Below are 19,101 nucleotides of genomic sequence, written 5' to 3'. Positions count from 1 at the left end.
TTTATAATACCTCATGGGGTAAAAGAATACCCAATGGCAAAAATGCATGTTATCTTTTTTAAGAAAGTAAACTGTAAGTGGTAAGTGGCTGTACTTTGGGGACTTTGTTAATTGCTGGACAGGTGACAACATCACAAGAGGAAAAGGTACTAGAACAAATTTCTCCGAATTCTACCAAAAGAATACAACGGCACAAAATAACCCCACAGGAAGCCATAGCAACATACATTTCATTTCCCTTCTATGAAAGACTAACTGTAACTAATCTAATGATGCCAACGTCCAGGTGGGGCCTGGAGATCTCCCACTTTTACAATTGATCTCCAGACTACATTTCCCCAGGGGAAAATGGCAGCTTTGGAGGGAGAATTCTGGTATTGTACCCTGCTTGAGGTCCCTCCCCTCCCCAAACCCCACCCTTCCCAGGTTCCTCCCGCAAAATCTCTAGGTATTTCTCAGTTAGGGTTGCCAACCTCCAGGTACTAGCTGGAGATCTCCTATTACTACAGCTGGTCTCCAGCCGATAGAGATCAGTTCACCTGGAGAAAATGGCCGCTTTGGCAATTGGGCTCTATGGCATTGAAGTCCCTCCCCAAACCCCGCCCTCCTCAGGCTCCACCCCAAAAATCGCCAGGTATTTCCCAACCCAGAGGGGACAACCCTATTCCCAGTCCAGAGCCGGCAACCCTAACACATGTCAAAAAAAGTTAGATGGGAATGAAAAATTCACAGTGATTTTACAGGAAAGATCTGTGAGCAAGAGCAGGCACGAATCTGCTCATATTGGATGACGCTCCAAGACCACAAGACAACAAGCAACAATCCTCTGACTGCTTCACTCACCTGCGGCAAGAGCGACAGCTAAAGCTTGCTGATTCGCAGCACACAGAATCTGAATGCCCAGTGGGAGGGAAGGGCATGCCCGTTTCACGGTGGCACAAACAACCGTCATGGCTGCGGTAATCTCTGCTCCAATGCGGACTGTGTAGGGACGATCGTGCATATTTTCAACAATCAAGCCGTCCTGCAGGAATTCATACACAGAAAGCCTATCAAAATTAGCTGTGCGGAAAAAAGCTTTGCATACGGAGGATTGATTTGTAGATAAAGCACTAAAAATTTCCATTGTAATAATATAGCTTAGCACAGAACCTGAACTTTTATACCATATCCGGTGGAGACTTGTCAGATTTCATTAGTCAAAAACAATCGTCCACTTGGTCGCAAGTATGCTTGATGAAGGACTGGACTGCTTAATTTAGCTATGCTGCTAGCCTTCGCAAGTAAAATCACTGGATCTCTCCGCAAGATAACTCAAGAGGGATTTATCAGAGGAATGGGGGAGAAGGATAAAGGAAGGAAACATTTCACTTCCTCCTCCTCTGGTTCCTTCACCTACAGACTTTCTCTTTAAAAGAAGCATTCCTCTGTTATTTAACCTAATTATAAATCAACTCTGACTGCGATTCCCCTGACTGGGATAAGTAACAAAAAATACAGCTGGTAGTATACTAACATTGTAATCCCACTATATCCAATGTAGCAAAACTCTCTCAGCAGAAATTTATGCATGTTGTCCTCCCTCATCATGGTCTTATTTCATTTCCTGTAGGCTAGGGTTTTTTTGTTTGTTTTTGCCATCAAGACACAGCTGACTTATGGAGACCCTTGGTGGGGTTTTCAAGGTAAGAGATGTCCAAATCAAATCAAATTTATTAATACGGTCAACTGACCAATTACATGCCGACACATCAAAGTGTCCAGACTCAATAGTTTTGCACTGCAGAATCACAGACTGCCCATACAAATAAAGGTGTAAGGTCAATAAAAACAACCCCTGATTAAAATTATCACCTTAAAATTTATCAATTACAAAATATTTTAACAATCATTCTCTAATAAAGTTCTGTGTATTTTAATAGCAACAGCGCAGAACCTGACAGTTTGGACCCTAAGCTGAGGATCTTCTCCTAATAGGAGCATCTTTGCCAAAAGCTCAACTGACTCTTCAGGGAATTTACCAAAAAAGGGGGAAATAAGCTTTGATCTAACTTTGTGGTAGAATGGGCAACATATCAGTGCGTGTTCGATGGTTTCAATGTCCCCTGTCCCACACAGACAAAACCTCTCTGATCTAGGAATCTTCTTATATTTCCCTTCTCTAACAGCTGATGGTAGGGCCTGGCATCTGGCAAGGGTAAAGGCCTTCCTATAATTAATAGGCTCAAGATGAGAAAAATAAGCCGCAGGTGAGGTAAGAGACGTCCAGAGGTGGTTTGCCATTGCCTGCCACCACGTCATGACCCTGGTATTCCTTAAATGTCTCCCATCCAAATACTTGCCAGGGTCGACCCTGCTTAGCTTCTAAGTTCCGACCAGATCAGGCTAGCCTGGGGCTATCCAAGTCAGGGCTCTACCAACTATAATGGTGTAACTTCAGCAACTTATTTGGTTGGTGAAACTTTCCTTTTACTCGAACCTCCTGCAACTGCAGCCTGTTACAATTGGCATGCTGTAGGTGAGTGGTCCCCAAGCTTTTTGAGCCTGGGAGCACCTTTGGAATTCTGACATAGGGTGGTGGGCATGACCCCAAAATGGCCACCATGGGAGGCAGACCCCCCTCACACACACACACAGACAGAGAAGATGCTCAAGTGCAGAGGACAACAGAAGTAATTTCTAAAAATACATTGGGAAAGAGGAGTGAAAGAGAATAAGAATCAACACTGTAGTGGCAGATGCCAGTGAAACAACATTATTTTAAAATATTGTCGAAGGCTTTCACGGTCAGAGTTCATTGGTTCTTGTAGGTTATCCGGGCTGTGTAACCGTGGTCTTGGAATTTTCTTTCCTGACGTTTCGCCAGCAACTGTGGCAGGCATCTTCAGAGTAGTAACACTGAAGGACAGTGTCTCTCAGTGTCAAGGGTGTAGGAAGAGTAATATATAGTCAGAAAGGGGTTGGGTTTGAGCTGAGTATTGTCCTGCAAAAGTATTGTCCTGTAAGTATCAAGATAATGTGCTAATGAGGGTATGGTATGTTAATATGGAACCATTGTATCCTGAAGTGATCTGTTAATGTGTGTAATCCAAAACTAATCTGTATGGCTATTGTTGAATGTTGTCTTTGTCTGGAGGTTTTTCAGGGCAGGAAGCCAAGCCTTATTCATTCTTAAACTCTCCTCTTTTCTGTTAAAGTTGTGCTGATGTTTATGAATTTCAATGGCTTCTCATTGAAATTCATAAACATCAGCACAACTTTAACAGAAAAGAGGAGAGTTTAAGAATGAATAAGGCTTGGCTTCCTGCCCTGAAAAACCTCCAGACAAAGACAACATTCAACAATAGCCATACAGATTAGTTTTGGATTACACACATTAACAGATCACTTCAGGATACAATGGTTCCATATTAACATACCATACCCTCATTAGCACATTATCTTGATACTTACAGGACAATACTTTTGCAGGACAATACTCAGCTCAAACCCAACCCCTTTCTGACTATATATTACTCTTCCTACACCCTTGACACTGAGAGACACTGTCCTTCAGTGTTACTACTCTGAAGATGCCTGCCACAGTTGCTGGCGAAACGTCAGGAAAGAAAATTCCAAGACCACGGTTACAAAGCCCGGATAACCTACAAGAACCAACATTATTTTAATCTGCGCAGCCACTCAGATCTCCAATGGCCAATCAGAAGCTCCGCTAGGCAATACCCCTAATTGGCCCCACCCACCTTCTAAAAACCCTTGGCAGGCACCAGGAAAGATTTCAGTGGGCACCATCCTGTCCGCAGGCACCATGCTGGGGACACATGAGTGATGAACACAGGAAGCTGCCTTATACTGAATCAGACCCTTGGTCCATCAAAGTCAGTATTGTCTACTCAGACCGGCAGCAGCTCTCCAGGATCTCAGGCAGAGGTCTTTCACATCACCTACTTGCCTAGTCCCTTTAACTGGAGATGCTGGGGATTGAACAGGGGACCTTCTGCATGCCAAGCAAACGCTCTACCACTGAACCACAGACCCCTGCTTAGGTCTTGCAGTATATTAACCACTGTTCCAGAACAATGCCACCACACCGCAAGCACGCTGGCAAGTTATATGCATGGAATGGACTTATAACATAGTTAAGACATGGAGTAATACTAATATTAAACACACCTGAGTCAAAACTACTTTTTCCTCACTAGCAATAGTTGTTAGCTAGAGTGTGTAAGTACAAATAGCCGTTTATTAAAAAAAAGCACCTCTGATCAGAACCGTGACTTTTGTAAAGCAATCATATAAAGTATTAAGCTTGAGTTCAATTATACTAATTTTGAACAAAATCTAAAGAGCAAGGAAACATTAATTTGTAACCTTCATTTTCAAGTACGTGCCATCAAGTCAAACCTTAATTATCTCAATGGAATACGGAGCATCGGCTTCAGTTTGAAGAGACTCAAAAGAAAATTAATGCGGATCGGGACAGAAGATGCCGACTCGAAATAGCTGGAATTTTGTTTTCCCTCCTGCATTCCACCAACAAAAAAAGGGTACGAAATCAAGACCCAGGAGTACGGCTCTGTTTTCGGGTGACAGCCATGCCATAGAGTGCATTTTCCAGTTTCTACTGATTGACTGTTTGCAAGAGTGAGACTTGTCCACTGCTACTGATGCCTTGTCCTGATTTGGATAGCCCCAGGCTAGCCTGATCTCTTCAGATCTCAGATGCTAACATGAAGCTGCCTTATACTGAATCAAACCCTTGGTCAATCGAAGTCAGTACTGTCTACTCAGACCAGCAGCGGCTCTCCAGGGGCTCAGGCAGAGGTCTTTCACACCTACTTGCCTAGTCCCTTTACCTGGAGAAGCCGGGGACTGAACCTGGGACCTTCTGCATGCCAAGCAGATGCTCTACCCTTGAGCCATAGCCCCTAAGCAGTGTCAATCCCAGTTAGGATTTGGATGGGAGACCTCCAAGGAATATCAGAGTTGTGGCGCGGAGGCAGGCAATGGCAAAACCACCTCTGAATGTCTCTTGCCTTGAAAACTCTACAGGGTTGCTATAAGTTGGATGTGACTTGGTGGAACCCACACACACTGATGCCTTGGAGACTGGACTACAGTGATGTTCTCTATGCAGGGCTTTTGTATGTTAAGGGCTTTTGTTTTAATATTGTGGTTTTAAATTGTAAGTTGCCCTGAGCAGGACTCTTAAGAGGCAGCACAGAAATATAACAAATACATACAATAGCCCGGAAGCGTCAACTGGTACGATGTGCTACCATCAGTCTTTGGGGCAAGGATGGCTCATAGGGTTGCCAACCTCCAGGTGGGACCTGGCGAACTTCCAGAATTACAACTGATCCCCAGATAGGGTTGCCAGGTACCCCGTCAACCGGCAGGGAAAGGGTGGGTGGTTGGGGGTCTCACAAGGCGCAAAATGAGGCCTAGGCACAATGATGAGGGAGATGCTCTGGTATTTGGACAAAAACTCTATGGTAGAAGCTGTTTTTACCATAGAGTTTTGCTCAAATGCCAGGGCGTTTCCTTTGACAGCGACGTGATGATGTCACTTCCGGACCGATGACTTTGAGGCCTAGGCCTCATTTTGCGCCTGGTAAGATCCCCGCCAGCCGGATGGCACCAGGGGAGGGGACCCAAAGTGGGAGATTTCCTGCCCCCCTGCGGGGGTCTGGCAACCCTATCCCCAGACAACAAAGATCAGTTCCCCTGGAGAAAACGATTGCTTGAACGGGTGGACTCAATGGCGTTATACCCTGCTGAGGTCTCGTCTCAAAAACTGCCCTCTCCAGGCTCTATTCCTCCACATCTCCAGGAATTTCCCAACTCATAGTTGGAAACCCTAGATAGTACTAGTTCTAGGCCATGTGCATTCATTTCTGGTTCACTTCCAGACCCAGCTCAAACAGCAGACTGCCTGGTTTTGACAGCTACAGCTTCACTCGACCTGGGCTGTCCTCTTCTCCTGTACAGCTTTAAGTTCAGCTACTGAGATGCTCTTCTAGGAGCCATTCTTCAGAGTACTGGTTTCCAGTGATAACAGGGCATTTTCAGATGTAACTTTGGGAACTGTGGCATGATCTCCCTGTTCAACCGTTCCTCCAAATATCGTTTTGAAGCATTTAAAACAGTGCTTTCCTGTGTTGTTCTTTTAAAAAATTCATAAATGGTTTTATTATCTGGTGAACCACCTGGGGGACTTTTTTTGGTCGCTGTTACTAAATACTAGAAATGGATAAAGTGGCAGTAGTTATTTATAATAATTAACTCAAATTTAAGATTAACGCAGTTGGTCTTCCCACGCAAACTGTGAGGTAGGTCACCGCATTTCTTGAAGACTGAGATAAAAAGAGAAAGTAAATTATCGAGGCTTTGTGGCGACTTACAGCTGAGCAGACATTCAACTTCAGTCTCCACACCCAAATCCAATAGTGTCTGCTAGGCCATGTTGCTTCTCCATTTCCATATACTGATACTGAACTAGGGTTGCCAGGTCCCTCTTCGCCACCAGCAGGATATTTTTTGGGTGGAGCCTGAGGAGGGCGGGGTTTGGGGAGGGGAGGGACTTCAATGTCATAGAGTCCAATTGCCAAAGCAGCCATTTTTCTCCAGGTGAACTGATTTCTATTGCCTGGAGATCAGTTGTAATAGCGGGAGATCTCCAGCTAGTACCTGGCAGTTGGCAACCCTATACTGAACCCAAGATACCAGCAACATTCAGATTTGAATTCAGGATTCCTTAATGGAGATTGGCTGTCTTTTATTGACTTCCATAAGTCAGCACTGTGCCTTGAATGATTTAGACTACCGACATGCTTTCTACGGCTGGAAGCCCAAATAGCAAACCATCACTATTTTCAAAACGTCTTTAAATTCTTTTGGCAGCACTTAGGTGAAAAATATAAAACCGCTTCTTATCCATTAAAAAATTGAAAATGAAAGCCTCTGACATTATCCTTTCGAGAACAGCCAATTGTGTGTACTATTTATAGACCCATTAGAAAATCAATAGGATTTTACATTTTATTGCTGTAGCAGTCTCTTCCACCAGTAGAAAGATCCTAAACCACATGAGCCTCATCAGAAAACGAATGTGTTTGCCCACAAAAGTCCCTTTGCTCAAATATTTAACTGTATGTTGTTTTTAGCACTTTAGAATAGAGTCCCGTCTCACTCCACTCTAGCTCAACAAAGGATTGCACGGACAAAACTCCATCTAATCTGGAAATACCTGAATCTACTAGATATTAGCCATGATGTATACATATTCTCTCCAGGATCAGAGGAGCATGCCCATTATCTTAGGTGGACTGGAACACAGGCAGGATAATGCTGCTGCAGTCAAAGTCTTGTTTGTGGGCTTCCTAGAGGCACCTGGTTGGCCACTGTGTGAACAGACTGCTGGACTTGATGGGCCTGGGTCTGATCCAGCATGGCCTTTCTTTTGTTCTAACTACAGGGAAATGACAGAAGAAGGGTCTATGTTTATGGGGGAGAGGGTTCCCCACCACTAGGTAATATTTCCCTGTTTGTCTTATTTTGTGTGCAACCCCACCTTCCTGAAAGTAAGCCCCACTGAATAAACAGAGTGAGATTCTAGGTAGACCTTAGGATTGTTCGTATTTACTCTTAGTGTTTTAAAATAAATTGTTCCATATTCCATATTTTCATGCCTCTATATTCAGAGGCAGCAAACCTCTGAATATCATTGGCAGGAGGAAAACTAGGGGAAGTCATTGGCCTTAGGAATGCCAACTCCAGGTTCAGAAAATCCTGGAGATTTGTGGGTGGAGCCTGGGGAGGGGGAGCAACCCTAAATCAGAGCCAGTGTGGTGTAGTGGTTAAGAGCAGCGGTATAGAACGGTGGACTCTAATCTGGAGAACCGAGTTTGATTCCCCACTCCTCCACATGAGCATCAGAGGCTAATCTGGTGAGCCGGGTTGGTTTCCCCACTCCTACGCATGAAGCCAGCTGGGTGGCCTTGGGCTAGTCACAGCTCTGTTAGAGCTCTCTCAGCCTCACCTACCACACAGGGTGTCTGTTGTGGGGAGGGGAAGGTGATTGTAAGCCGGTTTGATTCTTCCTTAAGTGGTAGAGAAAAGCGGCATATAAAAACCAACTCTTCTTCTTCTAACTGGCCTTTATGTCCTGTTTCTTAGCCCTCCAGGAAAGCTGGTTGGCCGCCGGGTGGAACAGGATGCTGCACTAGATGGACTAGTGGTCTGATCCAGCTGGGTCAATGCGCTTATAACTTTGTTAATATAATAGCTACCATCTTTTCCCTCTGCTTTCAGACCCGGGTTTCCAGATTAGAGTCCACTGCTCTTAGCCACTACACCACGCTGGCTCCCTGGGGAAACTGATGCTTAGCTGCAAATATTTTATGCAAGAGCAAATATGGAACAAAAAAGTTCAGCACCTGCATAAAAGCAATAATGTTGCTATATTTCCCCTTAATAAACATGAAAGCAGAACACCGCAAAATTGAGAGGGTTCTAAACTCTCCGAAATATGTCGCTGCATATAATCTTGTCGTGGCAATTTGATTGTGTTTGGCAAAACAAGCATATAGCAACTACAGTTTTTCAGCACAGATGGCCTCATGTCTGAGCATTCACTTGTTTTCATTAATATGCTCCAACATTATAAATCTTCCATATTTATTATGCTTCTTTCTTTTAAAAAAAAAACACTAATGCATCAGACAAGCCACCTTCTAAAAAAAACCCTGAGGATCTGCTTTCATCAGTCATGTCTGCATACCACTTTTGAAATGGGAAGACTTCCTTGTAATCCTTTCTATGCTGCTTCACAGTTTCAGCAAAAAATTTAAAGGGGCCGGGAAAGAATTATACCTACCAAAAGGCAGCTGTTCACAGTCCCTTTAGCATAGATCCCACCCTGAATTCTGTAGAAATACACCACCATTACACGGTGCCTCAGCTGTCTAAAAGGACTCTACAGCAACACTAGAAAAGTGATTTCCCCCACACTGGCCACAACACTGCGAAGATTTACCCATAATGGTATGCAACAAGCTCTAGCTCAAAATCAAATGTCTGCTAGACCTCTGAGATCCTCAGGTTTCATCAGAAACATTCTAGTCCACATGGTTACTGAAAAAAATATTAGCAAGTATATGGGTGTTTTCCACTAACGGCTGGTTTTCTTGTTGGGTTCCAGTGGTCAATAAGCAAATATTTTTCTGTGGGGTTTGAAAAGCTGCAGCAATGGAGAGGAACATGGGTAGGCTCTGCTTTTTGCACATGGGGGTAGGATAGTGCCCACTGTATGTGTTCCACAACTCCATGAAACTATATACTTAATTCATACAGAATGCAGCTTCAGGGCTGACTAATAATATTCCATGTACGAGTCACATAAGGTCATCTCACCACATCTCTGTTGCCCTCTTGGCAACCCAATAGCACATGAAGCTGCCTTATACTGAATCAGACCCGTGGTCCATCAAAGTCAGTATTGTGTACTCAGATCGGCAGCCGCTCTCCAGGATCTCAGGCAGAGGTCTTTCACATCACCTGCTTGCCTCATCCCTTTAACTGGAGATGCTGGGGATTGAACCTGAGACCTTCTGCATGCCAAGCAGATGCTCTACCACTGAGCCATGGCCCCTCCCCTTCTTACCCATGTCTCTCTGCCATCTCCGACCAACAGGGCACACGTACCAATATTTCTAATAACATTACTCATCATGTAGGCGGTCTTTATCTGCCCCAAAGTTTTGCCTTTCCAGTTTTCAAGCCTTATTGCAACATCACACAAACCAGGGCATTACTCTGATGTAATTAACTTGCTGCGGGCAGATGTGCCACAGTAAAAACATATCTGTGCCACGTTGGGGACCCTATTTGGGTGGATGGTGGCACAGACATGAACACATGAAGCTGCCTTATACTGAATCAGACCCTTGGTCCATCGAAGTCAGTATTGTCTACTCAGACCGGCAGCGGGCTATGCTTTAGGGCAGGGGTAGGGAATGTCAGGCCCGGGGGTCGTTTAAGGCCCACAAAATCATTTGGTCTGGCCCTTCGTGGGTCCTGGCAGATCTCTAGCTCAGAAGGATCTAAGACTGGTGATCCGCCCCCTCCTGCGGACAGGAATAGCCTCTATTCAAGGTAGATGTGAGTTTGTTTTGCCGAGAAAAGGAACCTTTTTTCCCCCTTGCAGAAGAGTTGTTAGCTATGGAGATGCTAGGAGCGCCCGAGAAACTGTGTTAACCCTATCCCACAAGGGCCATGGAGAAACGTATTCCCTCTGTACTACAAGAGGGCTGGGGGCGGAAGTGGCAACAATGGAGGGTTTAAAGGAGGCAGGGCCAGAATGCGCTGGGGGTGGGACGAGTTCTTAGCCAGTGTGTCCTCATTTCATCCCTGTAGGCAGAGGTAGCAGGAGCTGGCTGTAGAATCCAGCCTCGACCATGCGGAGCAGGAGCAACTCCGGCATGAGGCTGGACGTCTACGCCCGGCTGGTGCAACAGACCATCCTGTGCCACCAGGTGGGCGAGTGCGTCTCTGGTTGGATACCTGCCTGCTTGCCCGTGCGCCGGGGGGGAGTGTCTTCTGGGGCAGCTGCCTGCTTGGGGCTTGGTCATCTAATTTTTAAGTTGATAATTCTGTATGGCCCACAAATGATGTTATAAATGTTATAAATATCCAAATAGTCCTTGGTGGAAAAAAGGTTCCCCACCCCTGCTTTAGGGTCATGGTATCCATCCATGAAAAGGCATTATCTCCAAATAATGTCTTTTGCAGTCTATACTGGGATCACATCTTACCACTCCTTTTTCTTAATGTCACCAATAGCTTAAAATGCAAGATATTTGGAGCAAGGTTTTATGGGGGAAAACACAAGAAGGGAAAAAAAGATGCTAATTCCGTAAAATCCTGATAGAAGCTGAGTGAGTGTAGACTAGTGGCACATGAAATGTGTTAATTGTTGAAGCGGAGGGGAGTCTAGGACCAAGCAGGGCCTGGGTGGGAAAGTTTCTGGGAACTGCACGTCCTCCATAATTGCTGGAAGAACAAGAAAAACTATGTATGCCTAAACATGCCTCATTCTTTCTTCATCTCTACTTCATGGCCACATGCAAATCTATCCCATTCCCAGTTCAGAGTTTATTCCTGATTTTTTAAAAACCTTTCCATTTCATTACAAGCCATCTCTCTCAAGTACCTTTCTGAGTTCGCCGGTTCTTGTCTTCACATACACCCTTCAGACGAACTTTGCCTTTTTGCCAGCTTTAAAGTTAGACCTTTGATTCAACCTGATTCCAGTTGTAAAGCAGTATGAATTTACGAACCTCCGCGGAATGCCTAACGACAAAAATAATCTGCTTCCAATAAAAACCAGCCAGACAATAATACCAGAAGCAGAGACCGCTGGTCCGTTTAAGTCCTACTGGAAGGCTGGATACTAGGGCACCGCATTACTGCCATGCCAGCAATTTATATTTTCTACTGCGGGCAGATTGAAGAGGAAAATGTGTGACAACGCAAGGGTAGGGGTGCAATGTAATGTGTAAAATGTACCCTGACCTTTTAAAAGGACATGCACCTTGTTAAAAAATCCGCCGACCTATGAAAATTACTGCAACGACAGAGGGCCACTGGAAATTCAACTTGCTGGGTACCTGACTGTCGTTGCCTCTGGCTGACAGTGGCCTTTCAGGTCTTGCCTTCTATATTTGCACGGCAAAAGAGCACTTGCTGTCGAAAAGACACATCACGGGAAAGTTGTTGTTTGGGAACCTGAAGAGACAGGTGAAAGCTGCAATTTGGACACACAGCTTTTGAGTCAGAAACGCCAACTGTCCTGCAAAATCTTAACGCTGCACCACAAACAAACATAACGTGTTGAACACAAGAAGCTGCCTTCTACTGAACCAGACCCTTGGTCCATCAAAGTCAGTATTGTCTACTCAGACTGGCAGCAGCTCTTCAGGGTCTCAGGCAGGGGTCTTTCACATCACCTACTTGCCTAGTCCCTTTAACTGGAGATGCTGGGGATTGAACCTGGGACCTTCTGCATGCCAAGCAGATGCTCTACCACTGAGCCACAGCCCCTCCCCAAAATTAAACCATGAACACATGAAGCTGCCTTATACTGAATCAGACCCATGGTCCATCAAAGTCAGTATTGTCTACACAGACTGGCAGTGGCTCTCCAGGGTCTCAGGCAAAGGTCTTTCACATCACCTACCTGCCCAGTCCCTTTAACTGGAGATGCCAGGGATTGAACCTGGGACCTTCTGCATGCCAAGCAAATGTTCTACCACTGAGCCACAGCCCCTCCCCATAAACATTCTATACAAACGTGTTCTCCATAAACTTACAAAGTTGCCTTCTTTAGTGGTCAAGACCGCTGGCCCATTTTATTTATTCTGACAGGCAGGATTGTGTTGTCTCGGGCAAAGACAAGTGTTTCCCAGTACCCATTGCGATCTTTTAAATCGGGGAAGCCAGGGATTGAACGCAGAGCCTTATGCATGTAAAAGCATATGCTCTACCAAAAGGGTCGGAGCTCTCTTTGGATGTTTTCCTCGCGTCTCTTCTGAATCCTCAAAACGGAGCACTCAGCTACACTAACAAGACACTATGAGAAAAGGGAAATTTCCTACTGAGGCTACTGATCTGTGAGAGAGAAGGTTGAAGTTGCTCGGCCTGCAATTGAAGCACAGATCACTTGCTTGACCCATCTGAACTATTTCATTAAGCGGTTCTTTGACACGTATTCATTCTTGCTGCATTTGGCAGGTTACATCTGAAGTGTGTGGGGGGGGTGCGTGTAACCTGCAAGGATTTTACCACGCATTGCGCTTATAGTTTAATACCTAGAAGAGGTTAGGAAGGTGAGAAAGAAGGGCAGGACAATATTCACATATCTTCCGGCTCATAAATCCTACGTTCGAGGAGTTTCAAGTAAATGGAATGTCCTAGAAAGGAGCCCGATACAACCTCTGATTAAAAGGTTCACCTCCTAGACAGCACAAAGCATAATAGCCATTTTAAAAAATCTGTACGAGAACAGTGCTGGGAATACTGGGCTTGATTGGGCTTCTAGAAATCTGAGGCAAGCATCTTGGAATTAATATTATTTTTTCAGCCCTGCTGAAAGTTATTGTACGTGATCTCTGTAGCCTGCGCATACCCATGGATTGCAAAAATCAGCTGGAAAATATAATCGCAACATGATAAGTCTCATGAATCAGAAAAAGAAAGCACTCGTAAGCAGGGGTGCCAACCTCCAGATACTAGCTGGAGATCTCCTGCTATTACAACTGATCTCCAGCCGTTAGAGATCGGTTCACCTGGAGAAAATGGCTGCTTTGGCAATTGGGCTCTATGGCACTGAAGTCCCCTCCCCAAACCCTGCCTTCCTCAGGCTCTGCCCCAAAAACCTCCCGCCGGTGGTGAAGAGGGACCTGACAACTCTACTCGTAAGGCATTGGGGGGAGCGACCCTCTCTTGCTTACAGACAGCCTGCTAAATTAAAACAGCTTCTCACTTGCAATGATAAAATACTTAACAGTAGAATGGACTCTGGTACCAATTCCTGCAACAAACCAAGGTGCCAGCTTTGCTCTCATATACATTCTAGCATTACCATCACTGGGGCCAGCAACGTCAGCCCTACTATCTCAGATTCATTCTCCTGTTCATCTTCTAAGGTGATTTATGCCATCACATGCCAGCGATGCCCTTCCACCCTCTACATTGGACAAACAGGCCAGTCCCTGCAACAAAGATTAAACAGACATAAGTCTGACATCAGAAACCAGTGGGGGAACATTTTAACCTTCCAGGACATTCAGTTGCTGATTTAAGAGTACCAATCCTCTTACAAAGGTAATGAGCAGACCTTGTATCATTTACTCTGACTCTTGGGAAAGGGCAGGCTGGGGTGGGTGGAGTCCAGTGCGTGTGAGAGGATCCAACCTAGTGGCTAAGAAAGGCTATGCTGGATCAGACCAAGGTCCATCAAGTCCAGCAGTCTGTTCACACAGTGGCCAACCAGGTGCCTCTAGGAAGCCCTCAAACAAGACAACTGCAGCAGTATTGTCCTGCCTGTGTCCCACAGCACCTGATACATTAGGCATGCTCATAAGAACATAAGAGAATCCTTGCTGGATCAGACCCAGGCCCATCAAGTCCAGCAGTCTGTTCACACAGTGGCCAACCAGGTGTCTCTAGGAAGCCCACAAACAAGACGACTGCAGCAGCATTTATCTTGCCTGCGTTCCAAAGCACCCGATATAATAGGCATGCTCCTCTGATCCTGGAGAGAATAGGTATGCATCATGACTAGTATCCATTTTTACTAGTAGCCATGAATACTCCTCTCCTCCATGAACATGTCCACTAGTCAGTAAAAAGCCTGTTTGTGCCTGAAAGAAATAAAAGAAAATTCAGATTGTACTCTGAAGCCATACATTTATGTGCCTCAGCCAGGTTTCTCCTTTAACTACCTAGAGACCTGTGCTGCTGATCTTTTCTTTGAAACCAGCCTGCAAATAAATCAATCTGTAAATCAATAAATCCGGCCTCCTTGATCTCCATATTCTACTTGCTCACCACAAAATTTGTGTCACGGCAGCGAACCCATTCCTACACACATCCTACCTTAAGAACACCTGGTAACTGGGTGGGTGGGGGGAGTTTTATAGTTTAAAACAAACCAGGTTCCCCAAAAATCATAGGTGGCTGTGTGGGTCCCCTCAGTCGGTAGAAAAGGCCTGTCACGCACAGCAATTCCAGATGAAGCCTGTTACAGAATTCATGCAATACCTCCAACAGCTTTGCATGTGCCACATTATCCACCACAAAAGACATAAATTGCATCTGAAAGCATGCAGCCCCATGCGCTAACTAGACGCAGTCCTCAGCATCATGCCAAGCTTCCAGTAAGTCTTTCAGTTCTGAACAAGTTGACTGCTTTCTGTTCCAGGTGATTATTTGCAAAATATGGACATAACGTTAAAGTTTCTAGCACGCCATCATCAGGTCTTGTACAGATGCAGGATTTCCCGCAGAGTTTAACCACATAAAATATCAAAAGTAACAAAAAACATGAGAGAATGAGAGTGCGTGTGAGTTTGCAAATTCTTACAACTCCTGCAGCCCTGTAAATTTCAGCTTCCCGACAGGCTTCTTCTGCGATCTGAGCCACTGGCAAAGTATTCCCAGGTGTTCCTGAAATAATAAAGATGTTATGATGGACCAACAAAGAACATGGGGCAGTGGTCAGAGTTCTTGACTAGGATTTGGGAGACCCAGGCTCAAATCTCAGCAGTGCCATGGAACGCCACTGGGTTACCTATGGCCTGTCTCTCTCTTTCTCTCTCTCAGCCTAACCTGCCTCATAGGGTTGTGGCTGTGAAAATAAAATGGGGGACAGGAGAGGACAACTCTGTAAGCTACTCTGGGTGTAAATAAATACGCACAAATCACACCGTAGCATTTGGGAGTCACCACAGATGGGTCATAAGCCAGACTCCTAGACACATGGTCAAACAATCTTCACATGCTGCGCATCACCCTTTCTAGAATCAAATTTTTAAAAAATCCTTACAAATTAGCAGTATCTAAGCATTAAAAATGGGTGGTGGTGGTGGCGGGGAAATGGCCAATAAGTCATATATCTTAACAAGGGACAGAATGGACTAGTTGCTTCTTGAGCATACTACAGAAAGACACTGAACTGAAACCAAAGGGTTGTGTCCAACCAGGTTTTCCCTCTTGCCCAATTACTTCCACACATGGATATGGTACGCATAGATCCCAAGCGTAGGTTTTTTTGGTGGCCAATGGGGACTCTTCCTCTTTTTTTCCCCACTAACAGAAAAGTTGGTTGGATCCAACCCAAAGCATTCCAGTAAAAACCTGTATGTATTCTCTTGCTCTTAGTTACTAGATATTAAGAAAGTCTTGGAAACTGAGTCCTAAGTAAAGGCTCAATGGCTAACATTTTTTGAAAAGGGAACACAAGTTTATATACATTAAATATAGCAATTTTATTTTGAAATACAAATTCATCTTGCATGTCTTTTGTACATGCCAGGGTGTCTTGCAGCTTCTGCATTTTTTGCAGAATATTCTCATCATCATAATCAGTTTCTGCTCTTCAAGAAAAAAGAAAAGAGTATTTACCTGGCAGTGCTTTCACATGGACCATCCCAATAACAACTGATTTCAATCGCCCAAAAAGTTGCAGAAACGTCATGATCTACGGGGGGGGGGGGGAGATAAGATTTCCATTGAATAAGAACATGGCTATTTTTTGGTTGTTCAGTTTGTTTTTAAACACCATATGTATCAGGTGTTTTTTTTTAATCACCTACATATTTCTGAGCAGAGAAAATACAAATAAGCAATGTGCTTTTTGTATGAAATGAAATCCAAGGGCTGAGAAGTAAATTCCTGTACCATCTTTATATTTCTACATTAACTTTTACCTTCCATCTATCACAGAACTTCCAGTTCTAACAGGAGCACTCTCTTTCTCCCTTTCTTTTAGGCTGCTTCCACACAATGATTCTCCATGCAGCTCTCATTGCTGCTGTGAATGAAGAGGAATCTGCAGTGGCAACAGAGCATCCACATGGTAGTTTCCCCCTGATATTCCTGGCCTCTGTCCCTCCAGCTGCCACTCTCCCCCCCCCCCACCAGAGGGTTTGGGGGAGGGTTAACTAGTAATTGCTCCTGTTCTTGTAATAATTTCTGGCATAATCTACTAGAACCTCTGAATCCCCTGCATTTAAGAAAAAAATTAATTATCCAGCCCTTTCCATTGCAGAGACATAAAGTCCACAGCCATTTCCCCTTATATCTCCCCAACAAAAAGGGCTAGATACATTTTTTGGAAAAAGAAAGCAGACAATTCAGACAAATCAGCAGATCATGGCAAAATAACCTAACAATACCCTAAAACTGAAAATTAGCTTCCCCTATGTAGTGGTTGCCCTGACCTGGATGGCCCAGGGTAGCCTGATCTCGTCAGATCTCAGAAGCTAAACAGGGTCAGCCCTGGTTAGTATTTGGATGGGAGACCACCAAGGAAGTCCAGGGTTGCTGTGCAGAGGAAGGCACTGGCAAACCACCTGTTAAGTCTCTTGCCATGAAACTTATGGTCACCATAAGTCGGCTGCGACTTGACAGCACTTTACACACACACACACACATATGTAGTGGTTAAGGTGTCGAACTAGGATCTGGGAAACCCAGGTTCCAATCCCCCCTCTGCCATGGAAACTAGCTGGGTGGCCTTGGGCCAGACACATGCTCTCAGCCTCGACCCTGGCAAACATTTGGATAGGAGACCGCCAAGGAATACCAGGGGTGTGACATGGAAGCAGGCAATGGCAAACCACCTCTCAAACCCTACTGGGTCACCACAAGTCAGGTGTGACTTGACTGCCAAAAAAAATAAACCCCAGGATTTCCACCCTCTCATTGCTCCTCCTCAAAGACTCCAGGCTTGGAGAAAAGTGTTCTCTCCCTTTAACAGAGGCTGAATGGGCAGACTTGGCCAGCTGATGCTTGCAGTTCATGGAGGTAAACATCATCACCTGGTCAATAACATCCAATTAAGCCTCTGTTAAAGGGACAGGGCATTATTTTTCTCCAGGGCAGCTGGCAACCCCATCTAGTTCCCCACCCCCAAATCCTAACACTCCTTCCCCCACAATCTCCCCCATCCAGAGGCTCCCTCAAATCTTCTCCCACGCACCCACCCTCTCAGGTGACACCCATGCCACACCCCATCTGGGGAATTACCTCCTTCACCATACCCCTCCTAGGAGACACCACCACATTGCCCCCCACAGGACCAACACCCAGAGTGGCCAACAGGCCAGAAAACAACACCCTATCTCTTTAACTGAGATAATTCACAGTGGGTAGCCGTGTTATTCTGTTTGCAGTAGTCAAAAAGGGCAAGAGTCCAGCAGCACGTAAAGACTAACAAAAATATTTTCTGGTAGGGTATGAGCTTTCTTTAACTGAGGTTTAACATGTGGCTATGGTAGGGTTGCCAGCTCCAGGTTGGGAAATTCCTAGAGATTTTTTTTGGGGGGGGGGGTGGAACCTGGAGAGGGATCTCAGTGGGGCACAATGCCACACCCTCCAAAGCAGCCATTTTCTCCAGGGAGGAACTGATCTTGGTACTTTGGAGATAAACTGTAATTCCAGGGGATCCCCAGGTCCCACCTGGAGGCTGGAATCCCCATATGGACCTTCTATTTTGCATCACAGCTATCAACCCTGCTCAGCCATGGACTCGAATTTTGTTCTTAACCTACCTGAAACGCTTAATGGAGGTCACATATGGTTGCCAGCTCCAGCTTGGGAAATACCTGGAGATTTTGGGGTGGAGCCTGGAGAGGGCAGGGTTTGGAGAGGGGGGACCTCAGCAGGGCACAATGTCACACCCACCCTCCAGGGAGAAACTGATCTCGGTAGTTTGGAAATAAGCTGTAATTCTGGGCGATCTCCAGGCCTCACCTGGAGGTTGGCCACCCCACCATATAGGCAACCAGGTCGTTGAAGGGTGGAGCATTGGAGGACGGGCTGTGGTTCAGTGGTAGGGCATCTGCTTGGCATGCAGAAGGTCCCAGCTTCAATCCCCAGCATCTCCAGTTAATGGGACGAGGCAGGTATGTAATGTGAACAGACCTCTGCCTGAGACCCTGGAGAGCTGCTGCCAGTCGGAGTAGACAGCACTGACTTTGATGGACCAAGGGTCTGATTCAGTATAAGGCAGCTTCATGTGTTCATATTAGGGAGGGGCTGTGGCTCAGTGGTAGAGCATCTGCTTGGCATGCAGAAGGTCCCAGGTTCAATCCCCGGCAACCCCAGTTCAAGGGACTAGGCAAGTGGGTGATGTGAAGGACCTCTGCCTGAGACTCTGGAGAGCTGCTGCCGGTCTGAGTAGACAATACTGACTCTGATGGACCCAGGGTCTGATTCAGTACAAGGCAGCTTCATGTGTTCAACATCCACTGATCCATACAATCCAATTAAGCCTCTGTTAAAGGCAAAGGACTTTCTCTCCCCCCCCCTCCGGGC

The 19,101-nt window shown here is 45.5% G+C and overlaps 1 protein-coding gene across 1 annotated transcript in view; it reads right to left on the bottom strand.

Moving 5' to 3' along the window:
* Positions 1–16,258, bottom strand: part of C17H19orf12 (chromosome 17 C19orf12 homolog) — a 53,791-nt gene extending 37,533 nt beyond the window's left edge. The window contains exons 1-3 of the mRNA XM_056862657.1: positions 16,186–16,258; positions 15,146–15,228; positions 844–1,024 (exon numbers count right to left, since the gene is read on the bottom strand). Coding sequence (XP_056718635.1) covers positions 844–1,024; positions 15,146–15,228; positions 16,186–16,258 — 337 coding nt within the window. The remainder of the gene's footprint in view (positions 1–843; positions 1,025–15,145; positions 15,229–16,185) is intronic.
* Positions 16,259–19,101: the final 2,843 nt, after the last annotated feature.

Source organism: Euleptes europaea, chromosome 17 (assembly GCF_029931775.1).
Source record: "Euleptes europaea isolate rEulEur1 chromosome 17, rEulEur1.hap1, whole genome shotgun sequence".
Lineage (NCBI taxonomy): Eukaryota > Metazoa > Chordata > Lepidosauria > Squamata > Sphaerodactylidae > Euleptes > Euleptes europaea.
Note: the sequence above shows the minus strand (reverse complement) of the source record. Positions and strands in the feature narration are given on the sequence as shown.